Source organism: Balaenoptera musculus, chromosome 1, assembly GCF_009873245.2.
Source record: "Balaenoptera musculus isolate JJ_BM4_2016_0621 chromosome 1, mBalMus1.pri.v3, whole genome shotgun sequence".
NCBI lineage: Eukaryota > Metazoa > Chordata > Mammalia > Artiodactyla > Balaenopteridae > Balaenoptera > Balaenoptera musculus.
In genome coordinates this window covers 101,710,654-101,730,266 of record NC_045785.1, presented here as the reverse complement: position 1 = coordinate 101,730,266, position 19,613 = coordinate 101,710,654, and the positions used below count along the sequence as shown (strand labels likewise).

The 19,613-nt window shown below is 49.5% G+C and overlaps 1 protein-coding gene across 3 annotated transcripts in view; it reads left to right on the top strand.

Annotated features, from left to right (window-relative positions):
• Positions 1-12,032: 12,032 nt before the first annotated feature.
• The window catches only part of NGF (nerve growth factor), a 50,194-nt gene continuing 42,613 nt past the window's right edge, over positions 12,033-19,613 (top strand). The window contains exon 1 of one of the 3 annotated variants that reach the window (XM_036840755.1): positions 12,033-12,085. Coding sequence is in view for 1 of the 3 variants with exons in the window: in XM_036840585.1 (XP_036696480.1) it covers positions 12,177-12,262 (86 nt within the window). In the remaining 2 variants the exon portion in view is untranslated. Of the gene's footprint in view, positions 12,086-12,126; positions 12,263-12,572; positions 12,594-19,613 lie in introns of those variants that run through there. The other 2 variants (XM_036840585.1, XM_036840680.1) reach the window with 2 other exon arrangements.

Here is a 19,613-nt window from a genome sequence, read left to right as displayed (position 1 = left end):
AATGTTTATCAAGTCCAGTACTGAAAAAAACTGTGTAGAATAAACTGAAATCGTGTTAACTTTTCCTTCTGAAGTTTAAATGAATATCTGTATTATATAAAAGTGCTGAAAAGTACATGAAAGCCTATAAAAATAAGGCTAACTAAGACAGTGTTTCCAATGATTTTGCTTTCATTGGAAAAGAAATATCCCCATAAAAAGGCATAATCTGTGCCTCATTCCTCTGTTGAGAGATCTACAATACTGCACTTGATGTCCTGGGTAAACTTCCCTTTCTTCCAATGCAAACCAATTTTGTCTTTCCCTGCAGATGTGCAAGGACTTTGGAAAGATCGCTAAAGCCACACATGGAGCGATGTGACTTCATGTGCTGCTTCTGGACACACGGCCTGTTTCATTTATTAACTGCATTCTAAATCCCACTAATGACAATGCCGTATGTGCTGTCTTCAGTTTCTACCTCATTTATACCTTTATTCCCCCCCCAACAGACCCCAGCTGTTATTAAAGAACAGTATTTAAGTCCCATTACAACAAAGATTTTTCAATAGCAAATGACCCCAAACGATGGCCCATTTCTTGGAATAATTTTACTGAATTCAATTTCTGCCAGGTACTGTGAGTACTCAGATCTGCCAATGGCGCAGAGATGAAAAACGCTGAATACCTGATCTCAGAGGGCTCAATATTTGAAATGACAAGATTCTAACACGGCAAAAGAAGTGTGGTTGCCCCTTGAACTTTATTCTGATGGGACCTAATATAGAATTCCACGTGGGAAAGATGGTTTTACCCTGTAGAGTTTTTAGGGGTTTTTTTTTTCTTTTTTTTTTTTCATTTCTGTAGCTTTTTGGTCCAGGCCCTGATGGCTCCCAGGTTCTATCATGGGGATAAGAGTCCTTCAGCAACTGTCGTTCCTCTGTGACAACGTAGGCTCATTTCCAAGGGGGCTAAGGAGGCCTTCTCATCACCTTAATCACACCAATCAGGTGTGACAGTATGATGTTGGCATTGACACTGCATGACTTAATGAGGATTTAGCTTCACCAAAGCACACATCAGATGCAGAGTTTAAACCAGCTCTTTGCTCCATCCTAAGACCTTGGTAGCAAAGTAGCTCTTTATTTCATCTCAATCCAGAGGGACGACTTCACACATCAGAGCCTTTCTTCTCGGGCCTCTTGTACAAGTATTTTTCCCCTCACCACAAAATGCTTTCCTTTTTGAAAAAAATGAACTTGCTGCTCCAACCCGCTTGGTATCTGGCTCTAGGTCCAGAACTTGAGGGTAAATGGTGAGGTTGAAATGTGTTTCTGGATTCTGTGGTTTCCAAGTGGCTACTCTTTCCAAACCAGGGGGGGCCCTCTGAAAAACTGTCAAGTTGGCGAAGTCTGCGTCTCCCCCTCTCTCATCCCAGCTTCATCTGAGAAGAAGGAAATGTATCTGTGGAATCAAATAATGATCGCTTCACCGAGTACTCACTCTGTGCCAAGGAACATCCCAAAGTGCCTTCCCTCCATTGTCTTGTTTAAACCTCCCAGTGTTCCCATGTGCCCTCCTTCTCTTCCTCCTCTGAGGAATCTGGTGCTCAGAGAGGTTAAGAAACTCACCCAAGGTCACAGAGGTAGTAAGTGGCTGCGGCAGGCTGGACTCCGTCCTAGGATAAAGGAACTTTGAAGACCACAGGCCCAACCCGTATGCCAATACAGTCTTCTATTAAACGTCAATCACATTCTTTATTTTATATAACACAAAGGCAAACTATCCAAAAAAGACAAAGAAGAAAATTTCTTAGAAAAATATCTAACTCAGCTTAAATATCTTACCTTGGTTAGATATTTTTTTCTCAGAAAAATATCTAACCAAGATCTTCCCAGTCCTCCCCTGACATCCTATAAGCCCAGGACTGACTTCCTCCCTGGGGCTGAGACCTGAAGTCCTTGCTGGAGACACTGCATTGCAGGCATACACCTGCTCTGTGGGGTCACAGAAGCCTGTCTGTCAGGAAAATGCCTTCCCCTCATGTACTTCCTTCTTAATTAAAATAACATTTTGAAAGTAAAATTATCAGTGGGTAGAATAAACAGTACAACAATATCTGTGATTGATCTGTCAGAGATTGTATAATGTGATGCTAATAGGAAGAAATAAACTCCTGCTGAAGATCAAAGTCAGCTCTGCACATGGGGAACTTTTAAAATTAGAATGCCGATAAATGACTCTCCACCCTGGAATAAAACAAAAAAAACAAAAAAACTTCTGCAGGTTTGCAGAATGAGGGAGGAAAGACAGCTTGAGGACATTCCACCACCCAGAGGAGCAAGGAGCCTGGAGAAGAAGAGTTCTGGTCTGCATCCTAGCCCCTCGCTGTCCTGTAGCATCTGGCAGCCCCTCCTTCTCTAACCCTGTGGTGGTCACTCAAACCTCCCTTGGTCTCCCGCACGTACTGCTACGATCCATCCAGCTCAGCCCATGACAGAGCACGTGGGGGGTGCATGCGTGGGACACGTCTGCACGGGGCATGTGTGCATGCATGTGCGGTGGAGGGGGCGATGCACCCAAGTCTGTGTTGAGCACCTGCTAAACAGAGCCCCTCCTGTGCCTTATAGGCGGGCCTCATTTTAATTTACATGTGTGGGTCTTGATAAGTGAAGGAACTGGAATTGTGAACCCAGATCTTTTGGGTTCTAAAGCCTAGGCTTTTTTATTTTGCTTCTCTTGGGGAAAGGTATAAGCTAAGAAAGAAACTGTGGTTACGCGTGTTTCACTTACATCCACAAAAAGGCAAATGAAGAATTGAGAAGCATGTGTGTAAACATGCAGTTAAGTAACAATGAAGAATGGGGCGTCTACTGTGTGCAGGCACTGTGGTAGGTGCTGGGGATGGCACGGCCCCTGCCACCGCCAAGAGAAGCTTGTTGAGGGAGAGAGAAGGGAGACCAACAGGCAGGCAGGCCTTTGTAATCCAGTGCAGACGCTGCAGAGGCACAATCAGAGGGGGTGATGGGGCCACAGGGGAGGACCCTACCCCACACTTGGGGAGTCAGGCTGCCTCCAAAGTCACATCTGCGCTGAGGCCTCAGAGACAAGGCAGGGTCAGCCTAGTGGAGGGGACACAGAGCAGGGAAAATGTCCCAGGAAGAGGAAAGACCATGTGCAAAGGCCTAAATACCAGAGAAACCATGATCCATGGATGTCAATACATCTGTCCATGAACAAATGAGAAATTATTTCAGTGCCCCACGCCCCCCAGATCCTGTGTTCCTTCAAATGTCCCCTTCACCCAATTTACAAGTTAGCTCTGCCATGTCTTGAGCCAGCTCTGTTGCCCACTGAAATGCAGATACCCCTGAGAGAACCAATGGATTTCAGTCCCTTTCAACTCAGGGCCAGTGACTATCCCAGGCCACTTCCTGAGAGCAGAATGGAAACCTAAGGGTGATCACTGGTCCCTCAGATGGAGGCAAGTTTTGCCAGGCTCACAGTCTGGCAGAAGTGAAGTCCTGCTGGCACCAAGACCCTTGTCAAAAAGGTGCTACCTGGACTTCCCTGGTGGCACAGTGGTTAAGAATCCGCCTGCCAATGCATAGACATGTGTTCGAGCCCTGGTCCGGGAAGATCCCACATGCTGCGGAGCAACTAAGCCCATGCGCCACAACTACTGAGCCTGCGCTCTAGAGCCAGTGAGCTACAACTACTGAGCCCACGTGCCACAACTACTGAAGCCCGCGCACCTAGAGCCTGTGCTCCGCAACAAGAGAAGCCACTGCAATGAGAAGCCCATGCACCGCAACGAAGAGTAGCCCCCGCTCGCCGCAACTAGAGAAAACCTGCGCACAGTAACGAAGACCCAACGCAGCCAAAAATAAATAAGTAAATAAATTAATTTAAAAAAAAAAAAGGTGCTACCTGCAGGGGTGATGCGTGTCCCCCATCTGCTGCATCCGGCATCTCAGCAGGCACGCCATCAGTACCGGAAATGGATCCCAGGAACTCCCTGCTGCTCCCAAACTGCTGCTTACTTAACAGGAATACAGCCCGAGACTGAGTGGGGCTAAGGGAGCATGGCCAGGGTCATGGTGGGGTTAAACTGTTAAGTGAGCCAGCACACCTGAATGGTCTACAGTCTTCTTAGCTTCTACCATGCTGACAAAACATGATTTTAAATACCTAAGTCTTGGTTCTTTAAGAATTTTTCCAAATACTAGTCAGTAAGGTGCAATGCTGAGGGCATGGGTCTTGGAGCCCACACACTAGGTTAGTTACTTGCTAGCTGTGTGACCTCTGTCTGGTTATTCAAACTCTGAGTTTCAATGGATTCATTCAATAATATGCATTTGTTGAGGACCTACTATACTCCAGGTGTTATGATGGGTACTAGGAATTGACAGTTCCTAGGATTTTATAGTTTAGTGGGGATGGTAGACTCTTGCCTATTGTATGACTGTAACAAGGATGTGTGTATATACTCTCTTTTGCATTCCCAGTATTTAACCTCCCCCTATTCTTCCAGAGGCCTGTGGTTTTCATAGGAGACTTTTGGGATTGTTGCAGCTGGGATGCAAAGAGAAAGAAAGAGTCAATGTTCAGTTTTCCACATCCAGAATAGGATTTTTGAGTTCATAGCAAGAAAATGGTTTTGAAAGCCAAGCATTCTCAGAGTCAAAAAAGCAGGGTGCGGGGTGGTCTCTGAATTCCTTAAGCTCCCATTAAAATATCAAGAGCCAGACTTGGAGCTCTTGATCACAGAGTTTCACTATAGGCCTAAGTAGGGGAGAGTCCAGAGCGTAACCTAAGAGGAGGTCTGACTGAGGAAAGGAGGAGGAAAAAGCACTTCCCTTCAGCCCAGCAGAGGAGGATGGGCAGGAGAAAGACAGGCCAGGCCAGGGGATCATTGGCCAGGGTCCTCATTTTCCCTCACTCTCGGGCCTGCTCCTAAAGGTGGCGGTGAGAAACGGGTAGGAAAGAACCAGAGAATATTGGAGCAAGTGGCCTATTTCCCTGGGCTCAGGGCTCTGGGAGATGCCCCAGAGTTGGTTTGGTGCCAATATGGTAGAGGAATGAGAGTATGGCATTGAGGGAGGGAGTCCTCAGTAGAGACTTTGGAATAATTCCTCTGGCTCCGTTCAGCCTGCATGCAATGGGCAGAGACTGCTAGCCCTGACATCTTTCCTGACTTCCAGACTTTCATGTTGCACAGATGCCCCTCAATGTTCCACAGGTCCCCCCAAATCCTAAACTGAAGATCTCTGCTTCCCAGCCACCCACAGCCTCCATCATTGACACCATCTCCATAGTTGGCACAAACATTTACCTGGTCAGGCAAATAAGGAAGCCAGGGGACATCCAGGACACCCCTTTCTCTCCCTCATCCCCTCATCCAACCATTCCCACGTCCTGACAAACTTACCCCTGCATTTATTTTGAACGTGTCTCCTCTCCATGCTTAGCTCCCAGTGCCCCGCTCAGGCATCATCGTTGTTGTTCACTTGGATATGAACTTTATGTTTCAATCCAAGTAGAGCAGACTGGGAGGAGAGAAATGGAAGACTTTGGAGCATCGGGCTAAGAATGTGTAGCATAAGGTACTGGTGCCGTCAGTGCCTCAGATCTCACTATCGAGGTGCATGCTTATGGTCTTTTTCTACAAGTACGTGGGGGCTTTCTCTGGCTGCAAGAGTGTGTTCAAATGAGTAAAGGAGGCAAACTACTAGTGGTGGGGGACTATTCTCCCCTCCCCCAAAATAGCCTTCAACCAATTTTGAATGGAGGTTGGAGGGTAAATACCCCAGCTCCCTCCCTCTTCATGACAGATGACACTGAGGAATGACCATTTTGCCTGGGAATGACTACAGACCCCGGGGGGGCCTCCCTGCACTTAGTCTTACTCTCCATAATCCACAATCTCCTTGACCTGACCTGTGACTCCTCCGGCTTAATCTCCTGCCACTTCGTGCCCCATTAATTCTGAACCGACTGCAGCTTCCTGCACGCACCATGCTGTTTCACACTTGCACACCTTAGTTCAAGTTTTCCCTCTGTCTGAAATGATGTGCTTCCCAACATTCTTCCCTGGCTCTGACTCATGCCTCAAAGCTTAGCTCATTTACATATATTTAAGCATTTGCTCTGTGCAATACAGAATGCCTCAGAAGTACCTAGAAAGGGCCCCCGGTCTTGACTTGGGGGATCAAGGAAAGCACCCCATTAGAAATGTCATCTAAGATTCTGAGAGATGAGTCTCACAGGAAGCGAAATGGGCAAGATGGAGCTTGGGGAGTGATAGTTTTTGAAGAACTGAAAAAGGAATATGGGGTCCAGAGGTGCCAGCACAGCTTATTAAATGAACTGAAAAAAAGTCACTAAGGCTGGAGCTGTAGAAAAGTAAAGGAAGTTGCAAGAGGGGAAGATGAAGAGGCACAAGGGGCCAGATGACACAGGGCTTTAAGGAATATGGAATTTATGCTACTGCAATGGACAACAGTGAAGAGTCTCTGAAGCTCCAAGTTAGTCAAATGCTCCATCCCCTGAGCTTCCATATCTTCCCTGGGATGTATCTTATCAGTTTACATTCTGCTTCCCCACTGGATGGCAAGTTTCTATATGGCAGGAAACACTTCTTCTTGATCTTTGTTTCCTTGTACCTAACACAGATCCTGCCCAGGACTGTAATAAATGCATTGAGTTGGACGACTGAGGTGACCTAGAGCCACCCAGCCCAGACTCCTCTATAGGAGCATTACAAAGAGGGCATGAGGCTCCTGCCTGGGCCTCAGTAGCACAGATCACTAATTGTCAACATGGCACCACGTGACGGGACAGAGCAGCCGTGATGCTCTACAGACAGAATTTGATCTTTAGGGGGCCCTGCCCCAGGGGCATCTCTGCAGTGGCCCCAGTAGGAATGCCTGATGCCAGGGTTGGTGGGGGCTGCGGAATGAGGACCTGGGTGCAGACTCCGGGGCAGCAGCAGTACTGCGGGGGCTCCTGAGTAGCACTGAGGACCCGTCCTAGTGGGAGAGAAGGGGAGAGCCTCAGAGCTGTCTGAACACAGCACCCACGAAGACGAGATCCGGGCTGTCCACGTGGTGGCCATAGGGTCATTGGAGGCCCTTGTGCGGACAGAGCTGGACCAGTCTGGGAAGTTGGAGGCTCACAGCTGTTTGCATCAGGAGAGCAGAGGAGAGACTCCGATCCACTGGGAAGCTCGCTAGACTCTGCACCTAAGGAGATCAGTGCCTGTTTCCTCTGTCTCACCCTTCTTTCCAAGTCAAGCTCAACTAAATCACAATTTTATTTTTACAGGCCTGGTATATATTGTATATTAAATAACTAGTTAATGGTGGGTGAAGCAGCTTTCTAGAAATTCAGTTCCATGTGACTAGAGGCTGTTTCGTTCACTTGCTGAATCCCCGGCACCTAGAACGGGACTGGCCCATAGAAGGTGCTCAGAAATTACTTTAATATATTTAATTATATAATTATAAGTAATTATACTTATTATGGCTCAAAGAGGATAGATCTTTCTCCCAAGGTCTCACGACCTTCGAGGAGTTAAATCTTCCCAGTTCCAAGCTGGTAGCTTTCCTGGACTGCGGTGCCCCCGCTGGAGAAGAGCCGAACTGCTCTGAGCCCAGCTAGGTTCTCGGACTGGTTCCAAGGACGAGATCCTCCAGGCTGCTGCAGGTTGAGTTAAGAATAAAGACTTTGGGTGGAGGTGCTGAGGGGTGGAGGGGGAATGGCAACAGGGCCCTTGCTAGTGCCCGTGCATGCGGTCTAAAACAAGAACCCAGGTAGCACTTGGCACATAGCGACACTCAAAATGTCAGTGACTGAGGGGCGTGTGTAAGAGGTCAGAGGTGAAGTAGGGGTGGAATCATAAAACGAGGAGGGAACACCTGAAAGAGGATGCATGGGAAAGAATGTAAGTCCAGGACTGAGCCATGGGAGGCATGTGCATTCTGAGGGCAGATGGAGAAATCAGGGAGGTAGATGTTAAGCCAGGACGCAGTCACAGAAGCCTAGAAAGGAAAGTGATGATGCCGGAGGTCATCGGAGAGGAAACCAAGGACTGGCAAAGTCTGCTGAATTTGGCTGAAAGGAGGAAGAGGCATGGGGTCTAACAGCAAGAGCACCACAGGCTTGGGTCAAATCTCTGCTCAGCCATTGACTTATACTGAGCAAGAGACTTACCTCTTAGGTCCTCAGCTTCCTTATTTACAAACAGATGATACCTACCGATTGGGCCAGAGGAGGCCTTGTCCAGGACCTGAAACTAGGGATGCGCTCAATAAATGCTGCCATTATTATGTTGGTGGTGGTGTTATTATTGCAACTGGTGACCCTGAAGAAGAAAATACCAGTTCAGTAGGGGGAAGGGAAGGGAAGGGGAAGAAGATGGGAACCAGATTGCAGGAAGTTAAGGGGAACCAAGGAGACAGTGTGACTTTGCTGAGGAATTTGGTAGTGAATGAAGTCGAGAATCCACTGGTTCGGCAGCAGGAGGGCCAGTGGTTTCTTTAGGAGAGAAAAGGCAAGTGAGTGCTCACAAGCAAAAGGAAAGGGACCTGCAGAGATGGGGCAATTGAAGATATCAGAGAGGGAGAAAGGAGATATCAGAGAGAGGCCCCGTGAGTATGCAGGGTTGGTCCCCCAGAAGAGAAGGGGGACCCCCTCCCCCGACTGCAGTGTTCTCTGCACCCGGCCTTCCTTCACTCCTTTACCAGCCTCCCTGCTTAGGCCGGGGATGGGAGGTCTTTCCCTCAGCCGCTTTCAGAAAGTGTGGTGTCAAGAAGACTTGCCTAGAAGTCAAGAGGCCTGAATTCTGGTCCTGACCCTGGCCATTTGTACTTGGCTGCGCCCTTGTCCTTCCTGAACTGCGTCCTCCTGCATAAATGAGTGACCCTCTCTGTGATTTTGTAACCATGTCACCTCACTAAGCATTATAAAACATTTCCTCTTCTGAAGTTTTTCTCCACTCTGATTAGAAGAAAGGGGGACAAAAAAATCTTAGAACTGAAGCTATCACTTCCTCCAGCAATTGGGACAATATTTCTGCTTCACACGTATTGCGAGCAGATCTGGTGATTCCATCAGTACTGGCAGATCGCTGCTGAGCCTCCTGGTGTTTTAAATAGCATGTGCACTTTGTCCTGGCCTTCTGGAATGAAGCAAGGGAGAGGCAGGAGCTTTGTGCTAGGCTGAGTGTTGCTGTTGATGAGGCACTCAATGGCTGGAGGCTTCTGAATCCTCAGAAATAACAACAATTACTGCGCATGCCAAAATCTGTCCTCCAAGGCAGCAAATGCATCAGCTGCTGGTTATTTTGATACTCTGGATAAAAAGCTTTCGAGAAAATCTAGTACAGAAAACAGTCTTACCCTCTGCTTGTCTGCACCATTCCTTCTGCCCGCTGCCCTCTCAGCTGTTTTCATTCCTATAAATGCAGCTGGTCCAGGCTTTAAAGTCCTTGTCTCAATGACCCAGGAGGAAGACATTTCTGTTTGGGCCCTTCGTGAATGTGGAAGAAGCAAGAGAAGAGACACCTGGCTATGCGTCTCTGTGCCAAGGCCAGTCTGACCTGGAACCTGCTGGAAACCAACCCAGTGTGGATGGGTTGTCTGACAGCCACAAATGGCTCTGACCATTTTTGGATTCAACAAGCATTCACCGAACACCTACTGTGCGCCAGGCCTCGTGCTAGGACCAGGAGAGATGGTGATAAACATGGCCAGGATCTAATAATCCAGCTGCCACAAAAACGCAAGCTCTCTGGTCAGGTACCATGGCCATGTTACAGGGCCTGGCACATAGTAGGCGCCCAATAATCAATCTTTGGAGTGTATGTTTGTTATTTACGTGTTATAATTTACTCAAGATCCTAAAAGTTCAGGGACAGAAACAGAGCTATTCAGGGATGGAAAGGAGCACTTATTAAACCAACATGTGCCATCAGAATGTGATCAACAATTTGGGGGGGGCGGTATCCAGGCTTATATCCTGCTTACATCACTTTTAAATTTCCCTCTTACATACTTCATGAAAAAGAACCACAAGTGCCCCAAATCCTTTTATCCTTCCGGGTGATATCACAAGGACACATATAAAAGCTCTGTATTCAACAATCAAATACTCTGTTATTCTAAAATTTTCAACTTCATCCCTAAATTCTTGGACAGCTATTATGTAAGGCTTAGGGCTGGTGCTTTCAAACAAGTTTATAGGTAACATGATTGATGAATGAATTTGTCCTATGGTCTGGAAATTCCTTTGTTTCACTGACGATGATAAATTTCCTAATTGATCACTCTGACTCTGATGCCTTTCTATATAGAAAGGGCCTTTCATGGTGGCTCTGGTCACTTACACTCACCTCCGAAGTGTGTTCCTCTACCAGTTTGTATCTCAACAACTCAAGCAGATGAGGCTTTGCTGGGAAATAACGAGGTCATATCAAAGCTAAATCTCCCTTCCAAGTCTGGGGCTTTCTTCCCACCTCATCCTTCTCAGAGCATACATAAGGGGGTGAACTTAGGTATGGGAGCAAAGATGAAAACAGAAAGAAGAAGAAACCTCAGCCCAATCTGTGTCTAAGCAGGGCCTCACCTTGCTCAAGTGCCCTCCACTGGGGGACAAGGGCCACCCTTGGACTTAGAGCAGGAACTCCTGTGCTTCACTAAATCCTGGCACCTGAGAGTGACCTTCACCTTAATTGTGCTGGCATGGCTTCACCCATAAAGGGAGACTCTGCCGCTCCCTCTCTCTGTCTCTCTCCCTACATGCCTTCTTCCCTTGTAGACTCAGGCACAGCGTAGGGGTTCAGCAGGCAATTTGCTCAAGGAAGAAGTGAAGAAAAACATCTACAAGCTCAACACCAGAGGGGATGGTGGTATGAATTTTCAAAGACCCACGAATCCCCCAGAACATTATTACAATTAATGAGGCATACTTGGTAGAAATCTGACTTAAGGGGTATTTCTGCCTTGCTAGTATGGGCCATGGGTCAGACAAGTTCCCCCATCAAGGTCTGTATCCATGGAACCCAAGAAATCTTGGAGGGCAATCTAGGAGATCCCACCTCACTGAAAGTATGGATGGTGGAGGAAAAGCAGAATTTAGGTAGGGCTTGGGGTGAAGCAGAAGGCTCTCTGCCTAGGTCACTTTAGAGTCACAGAACTCTTGCAAAATTGATGAAAGCTGCGGACCCTCTACCCAGAAAAGTGCACACGTCACACACAGCCAGACAAATTTGCCTACAATTTCAGGAGGATGGGGGGGCCCCAGGATGGAAACTTCCAGAGTCAGGGCCTCAAGTTAATGCTCTGATTCTAGGTGCTGATGCCTAAGTCCTCTGCCCCTCGTCCCTACGCAGGACTTGCCCCTACCCCCAGGGTCTTCCAGCTGGTTCTGGTTCTTGGAGCCACAGTCCTCCCTCGTGTCAGAGAAGCCCCGGCACCGGTATCTCCAGGAGCTCCCCTGGGTGCTCTTTTCTCCCAGGGTGACGGGAGGTGTCCCGGGAGAAAGAGGTCTCTGGGCTTTTCTCTCTTGGCTGCCAGCAGCAGGAGCAGCCGAAGCCTAGGGCACGGAGGGTGACGCCGGGCAGACACTCCCGCCCCCTGCTCCAGTAGCTGGCTGCAGGCAACGCTGGAGGGAAAGGCGGGGAGGTGCGGGGAGGGCCGGGCGGTTCAGCCCACCCCCAGCTTGCCGGCCCGTTGGCAACCGAGATCAGCACCCACTGCTGGTGCCCCAGAAAATCCCTGGCCAGCCGGGCTTTGCGCGCAGCCCCTCCAACCCCCGTGCGTTTCCTTTTGACCTCTGGAGGTTTGAACCCCTTCTTGGCTGGGTCGAGCCTGCCCTCCCGGGAAAGATCGATCTCTCGTCCCCAGGATCCCCTACTGGCGGGCACCTCCGCCTGGCCAGAGCAGGTGCGGGGCTGGGGCCGGGGAGGGTTGGAGTGGGAGAAAGGATTTGGAGTGGGTGACTCAGGAGTCCGGGAGGAGGGGCTAAGAATTCAAGAAGCCTGTGTTAGAGCAGCTCGGCGCTCCGGCACAGCAGAGAGCGCTGGGAGCCGGAGGGGAGCGCAGCGGTGAGTCAGGCTGCCCCGAGCCCAGCCCGAGAGGGGCGCAGCGCGGGCACGGGCGCGGGCCGGCGTGGCTGGGCGCCTGGGGAGAGTATGCATGGATCCCGCTCTGGCGAGATCTCCGGGCACCCCCCGAGGCTTCCGCGGGCTGAAGTGCGGCCATGAGGGGAGCGTCCCCAGTGGGTGCGGGAGCGCGGGAGCGCGGGAGCCTCGGCGGGCGGGCGAGTCGTGGGGAGCAGCGCTCTCTCAGGTCTTGGAGTTCCCGATCCCCCGATGGCCCGAAGTCCGGGAGGCAACCCTGGCGCCTGCAGTTGCCGCGCCGCGGTACCAGGGACTTGCTAGACGGGGACAGCGCGCAAGTGAGGGAGAGCGAAGGAGCGTGGCGAGAGGGATGCGCGGGCTGCGAGCGCGCTGGGGCCGCAGGAGTGGTGGGCTGCGCCGCGGAAGGCTAGTGCACGGCGCGCGCGGGCTGGGGGGTGCGCCGAGTCCCGCACGAGCGCTACGCTGTCCCCAGGTAAGGGGACGAGGGGGGCAGGGGGCTCTGGACCTGCTGCAGGGAATGGAGCAAGGGTCTCTGGGCTCCTCCGCGGGTCGCTGGAGGGCTGGGAGTCTCGAGTGAGGGCCCCAGGGGTTGATAGGGGAAGCCTGCTCGCCAAGGGACCTCCGTGGAAGGTCCTGCTACGTGGGTCTCACGCCTCACCTCCAGCTGTCTGCCGCCAGGTGTGGGAGAAGCTGGCATGGAGGGGTGGGGCGGGCAGCGCCTTGGGTCCAAGCGGCAAAGACCCAGGGGAGGGAGAGGACTTGGGGTCAAGGAGCGGCATCTTTGAGCCATCGGAAACAAGCAGCTTCATTCTGATTTCAACTCTCCTTTCTCTTCCCAAAAAATAAGACAAAAACCAAAAAACCTCTGAGATTCTCATGGAAGGTGTATTCTGCTTGAACTTTCTCTTCTCTTGTGACTTGAGAGATTAAAAAAGAGCCTGCTTGCTAGGCTGGTTTTTCCAAGTTGTTCCAGGTTGGAAGTTGTAACAGTTTGTAGGATAATTTATGGGTGTTTCATGCATTAAAGTGTATTACTGCAAAGCCTTTGGGTGCTATGGGTATTAAGGAAAACTCAGTGCACGTTCCCAGCTGGAAACCAAAATAGGGCTCTCCTGGGTATCTCTGCCCCCTCTGTCTTCTGAGGCCAGTGGAAGTCCTGGAGAAAAGGCACTTGATTAATTGTCCTGGAGAAAGGGCACTTGATTAATAGTCTTGGCTCCATCCTCTGGGCGCACCCATTGCCAGCCAGCCCCCTCCTCCCCCAACACATGCACGGCCAGCTGCATTCTTAAATTCAGAGATGGAAGTGGAGGGCCCACCAGTATCTCCTCTCCAGGGCCTTCAAACTCTTGAAGCTGTCAGTTAAGTCTGCTGGAGGGGACTATTTCTCCCTCTCAGAGCATACAGAAAGGCAGCAGCGGTTGGGCCCTGCCAGCTCTTCTTGTGCAGTGTTTACAATTTCCTATCGAATGTCTGAAACTTTCCCCTTCTGAAGAGCTACTTAAGAAAGACTACATTAGATGTGGAAGGGTCTCTTCTGCGGAAGAAGTTGTATGTCAGCCTGGGCAACCCAAATGTCAATCCGCTATGGGCCATGTTCCCAGAGGTTCAGAGGCAACTGAGGACTGGGGTGCGGGGTGAGTGAGAGTGGTCCGGGGGCTGAGACTGGCCCCGCTGGAGTTGACTCACAGAGGAAATGAACTCTCCTCATACTTGGGTCGTTGAAGGGGTTTGGGGTTAACATCACATGCTGTCAACTCCTCCCCCATACGCTTTTCCCAGTGTTTTTGCGCAGGTGGGAAAAAGGGCAGTCTTGAAGGGAAAAATGTTAGGAGGCACCACGAATGGGAAACCAAGGTCTCTGGGGCCCAGGGAGACATGTTTTGACACAACTGTAGGAGTACCTCAGAGGATTTTACAGCCAGCTGCTGGTGCCATGCCATCCCTGGACAGCCATCTTACCCCAAAGCAGCCCAGACCCACTAGAGAATTGGAAAATTGGGTCTACTCAGGGCAGCCTGCTGACTCTTTCCATACCCTTAACCTTTGTCAAGGAGTGAGGTTCCCACCTTCTCCTGTCACCCACCACACGTCTCCCCCACCCGGAGGGCCAGAGGGAGCAAGGGATGAGGCTTCACACTCTCCTCTTCCATGGAGAAATCTGCACGGTGGCCAGGAAGGGGGCCCCAGCTGCCGACATCAGCAGGGAGGGTAGGGCATGGCAGGGCAAGGCTGGAGCCTGAGGGAAGTTTCTCATCATTACTGAGATTAAACTGATGAGAAAATCGCACACTTTACTTTTAAATGAGTGCTGAACACGACTGCTTCACATTCGTGGAGTGCCTTATTTCAGTGGCAACTGCATTGGAGCCGCAGGAAAACTACTCTCTGCTCTCAGCAGGCAGTGGAAAGCTTGCTGAGGACTCACATATAGTCTCTATATCTCTGAGCAAATAACCCATGTCCTCAGAAGGCTTCTCTTTCTTTGACTGGCACCTCTGATCTTGCAAACCATCAGCTAAACTGACAGCTCCCAGGCTCAGCCAGTCCGGAGAAATCAACTCTGTGATGGACCAGTTTCACAGAACAGCATATGGTGGTCTCTAGTAAGTAAATGGAGATGAAAGACCCTTCCCCAACCCTTTACTAGGGATCTTGCTTCCTGGCAGTGGGGAGACCGTTAACATCCTAACTCCAAATAGCAGTGAAATCGGGGTGGCCCTGAGGCAGAAATGCAGCTGGAGAAGCTGAGGCTTTGAGGTCATTGACCTTTTGGTTGGTTGTGCACAAGGATGGAACTGTCACCACTTAAGCTGAGATGACAGACCTTGAGCCACAAAATTTGGCCAAGACGAGAATAATGAAAACATACAATAAAAAAGCGTTGTAGATTTTTTCATTACTCTTCTATGGGTTAATTTCCATGTTTTGGAGGAGTTCCTATAGGTTTTGGAGGAGTTTCTATAGGTTATTGGCCTCAATAGGAATCACACTGAAATGATCTCTTGATATTTTTCTCCTGTATTTTGGGGAAACTTCCTGTGGTAGTTTCCGGAATTGTAAGACAGGAGGGAAGTAGCTTTGTGACCTTGAGCTAGTCACTAAACTTCCCAGCCTTCACTCTCCCAATCTACAGGACAAGGGTAATGGGTTACCAGTGTTTCTCAATGGGGCTATTGCCATTTGGGGATGATTCTTGGTTGAGGATGACCTATTTATGTAATGCAGGAAGTTTAGTATCCCTACCTCACCTACTAAAATGACAGAAATGGTGGCAACCCCAAATCCCCTCCCCCCATATATGGCTAAATGCTTATTAAAAGGATAATACTGCTCCCGGTTGAGAACTCCCTTGGCAATTACCAATAAGGGCTTTTCTTTCAGGCCCTATGTTCGGGTCATCTATTATTTAATCATTGATTTGGGGCTTCAGAGGTCCAGCCCTGGGCTCTATCCTCCAGGAGCCAGCATATCAGGCTCCAGGAAGCCACTGGCAGGGCTGTGGTTCCGCTGGGCATCATCTTTTGCTTTTGTCAGTAGAGTGTGACTACAAACGACCCACATGAAAAGAAAACCACAAAGAGTGGCGAGAAGGGATGGGTGGTATTAGAGCATGGCAGCTTCCTTTTCTGCCATATGCTATTAAAAACACAGGCAGACTGCCTGCCCCGGGTGTCCACAGCACTGGGAGGAAATCCTTCTCTCCTTTACTAAATGGATCACACTCTGGCACCAGGAGGTCCCTGCTCTGAATGAGAGAACAAGGAAGCAGAACCTTCCCCAGCCCTGACATCACTTCATACAACATGGGCACATGTTGATAGCAAATTAATACAACAGTGCCCAAGCTGTGAGAATAAATGGGAATCAATAATGTGACATTTGATTGAAAAAGTAGGCTAGCAATGCTACTGCGCTGGAGGGACGGTGCTTGTAGCACTGGGTTTATTCTCACTTATCCTTTCCTCTGCCCTAAGGTCTCACTGGAGGACAAAAAATAGGACCATTTGGTTATTCATAGTGCAAACGGCTAAAACGAACAATGACTTTGGAGGATATAATTGCTTGCTACTCACCCCCAAGCAGTAGAAGAGAGAAAACTACCAAAGCAGTAGAACTGGCAGAGTTTGAATTTGATTCCTAATGAGGCCCCCAAAAATGGACACTGGAGACTTAAGGAGATTCCCAAATGAGGTTGAGACCGGTCTGATGATGCAATCTGTCAAGTGGGACTAGCAACAGTGCTTTTTGAATTGCCAGGTTTGGCCAGCCTCTTTCACACACGGAGCGTCTTTTTATTAGTGGCAGTATTAGTCAGTCAGACAGTCAGGGTTTCCCTGAAAATTCCCCACTGGGGTAAGCAGAGGGAGATGTTTTGGCATCGCCCGTGGGGGCCTCTGCAGGTGGAGAGCTCTGCAAGTGGAACGATCTAGCTCCGAAGTCAGTGGGAATGAACGGCCCAAGCTTCCCACAGAAGCTATTCCACATCGAGGGCAGTTACAATCCACTACTACTGGAATCGTCTCCCAGTAGCCACAAAGTATTTGTTGTTTGGTACAGATGGGCTGATTTTCCCATTTCCTTTGGCTGTTCCTTCGGTAGCCAGGGATGGCGGAATATATCATCTGTCTGCACGCGGCACGCTGTTCCCGAGTGAGCCCAGGGAGGGCCGTTTGCTGGAAGCCATGAGAGCTCAGCCCGGGTTGGGGGAGGGAGGTCCTGTCTCTGCCCCCCATCACTGTGGATCTGATGTGAGGTTAAAGTGACTTGCATTTCTCACTTGTCCGGTCTGGAGAAGTGCCGTCCCATGTTTGGACCTGACCAGGCCTGGCTTGGAGGTCAGCCACCTCATCCTTGTCAATAACCATACGACGAACTCCCACATTGTATGAGAGACGCCAAGAGAGGCGGGCTCCCTTTGGATTGTGATTTCAAAGGAAGGAGCAGTCATGCTGGGCTCTAGTGGCCGGAAGGCAGCTGGACTAAGTGAGCAGGGAGGAAGGAGGTGAGCACCAGGAGACCAGAGATGCAGGAGGGCGTCCCTTGTACCCAGTGTTCCTCTTCTGTGAAACAGAGAGAACAGTAGGACCTGCTCTGTTGGGCTGTTGTGCACATCAAGTGGGATGATACTGATGGGACACCAGCACAGGCCTGGCCCACAGTTGAGCAGGCACTCGACAAACACGAGTTCCCTTCCCCTGTGTTCTCCCTCCGTGGTACTGATCTGAGGGAGTCCTCCTTTTGTGCTTTTCACTTCAGATTGGACAACATCATCTTTGCATTTTTTATGCCTCTGTATGTGTAAAGCTTTGCTGCACTAGGAGAAGAAATCTTTCTGGAAGCACTGAAGCTTCTCTAGGAATCTACCCACCTATATTTTGACCTTCTGTCGTTAACATTCTCATTTTGATAGAATTTTAACCGAACATTTCACCTTCTGAACTACCTTGGCCTCATGATATCTGAGTAAAAGGAAACTCATGGATATTCTCCTGCAATTTTCTTTCAGAGGCAAACTTCTCCTCAGACTTGTATCTCAGAGATGTTATGTAATGCTCTCTAAATAAGGCATTTCTTGCGAATGGCCATTTGTACTGGCAGCTTTAAGAGTGTTTCAGTTCCTTACCCCGCATAACCAACTCCTCCTCCTCCAACAACTTGTTTCCTTAGGATTTTATGTATCTTATCAAGTTTACAAGAGAAGGAAGAGGAGGAGGTGAATTTTTCTTTGGCAGCCAGGCGGGCATTTGTGCTCTCCCACCCCAAGGGTCAGTGTCTGGGCAGCTGTTGCTGAATAGCGTATAACCTGTGGTTAAAGGGGGAACAGTCCTCACCCCCGGGGAGGCAGGCTCACTGGACATCAGGCCACTGGACTGATTTTCCTTCTCTCAGTTAGCATCTTGATTAATATGCTAACCAGGGGCCTGGGCACTGTGGAGAATCATAATAAATATAAATCATGATCCTGCCCAAGGAGCTGGCTCTAGAGTGAACATTTAAATGGCTTCAAAGAGGCTCATCAGATAATGTAAATGAGGTAAGGCCATGAGCCGATGGGGACTGCAGTAAACTAGAGAGGTTATGCCCATCAGAAGGGGACAGGCCGTCTGTTGCTTTGCAGGTTTGTAGGTCCAGTGTGGCCAGATCTTCCAACTTTTCCAAAAGAGTCAAAACTTTGAGTTTGAATGTACAGTGTCTTCACTTTTCAAAACACCTGTGCAGACCAAACAAAATCTGTCTGCAGCTTCTTTTATGTTGTCATCTAGATGAACGCACTTGGAGCAATTGAGACCAATATCAAAATGGAAACTAGTTGAAGAAGTGCGAGCTGTGTGGCTCTCAGAGAGGCCTGAATGGCGCGGTGCTTTCTCGAGAGGCTTCCTGAGGGAGGGGATGTCCTGCAGGCGGGTAGGATTGTATAAAAGCAGCCCTGGCACAAGATAGAACTAGCTTCAGAGGCAAGCTCTGCCTCTCGTTGGCTCTATAACCACATTACTTAATCCCTCTAAGCTTCAGTTTCCTCATCTGTAAAAGGGACTCACAATGCTGATCTCGGGGGACGGTTGCGAGGATGAGAGGAGGGAGGGCAGGAAAGCCCTTACTTAGCCCAGAAGCCTGGAACACTGCAGTGCCCAGCGAGCCTGAGTCCTGTCTTAATGCTGGGGGGTGGGGTTTAGCCAGTCCAGAGGGCATTTAAAGGGCCAGAGGCACAAAGAAGGGCCCCTCTCCACGAGCTTTGTGAACAGTTGCTTTTTGAGGACTTGAGCCTCAACTGCTTTTCCTGCCCCAAGAGAAGGACAGAAGGTGTAGGCTATTCTTCTCCCCTCCTGACCTCTTCCTGCTTCTCCCCACTGCCTCAGACCACGTGCCCGCTTGCTCTGTCAGAATCCCACCCTTTAAAAACCTGACCTGGGCCAACAGCAGGAAAACACAACTCGACTCCATAAGAAGGAAAAGTACTCCGGGAGGCTGTATAGACACGCACGGCAAATATTCAAGGAATTCTTAGGAATAAAAAAAAAAAAAATTCATAAATCTGGATTTTTGCATGAGGCCATCACAGGAACATGTTTTCTCAATTAGCGTACACATTGCTCGGAGTGAAGTCACTGGGTCCGCGGCTCCTCAGGGCTGACTTGTGCTGAAGCCACCCAATCTGGACCTCACTTTCCATGATCTAAATCTGATTCAGCCAGCCCTGTCCCTGCGCCTAGCTGCCGAAACAAAATCACCCCCAAATCCTAAACCAGGGTGGAGACGTACACACTGCACTGCAAAGCGGTCTAATTTCAGATCCTGGGTGTACTCACCGAAAACTGAGAAAGACAACGTTATTCTTGATGGTGGAGTGATAGGAGTCTCAGCAACCCCTTGCAGCGTTCTTTTCCTTGGGCATTTATTGTTAGACGGTGACTGCACTGCCCCGTCAGAGCAGATGTGTCCTTTAGGTTCTGAAGGCAGAGAAAATAGTTTCTTTTGCGAAAGCATGCAT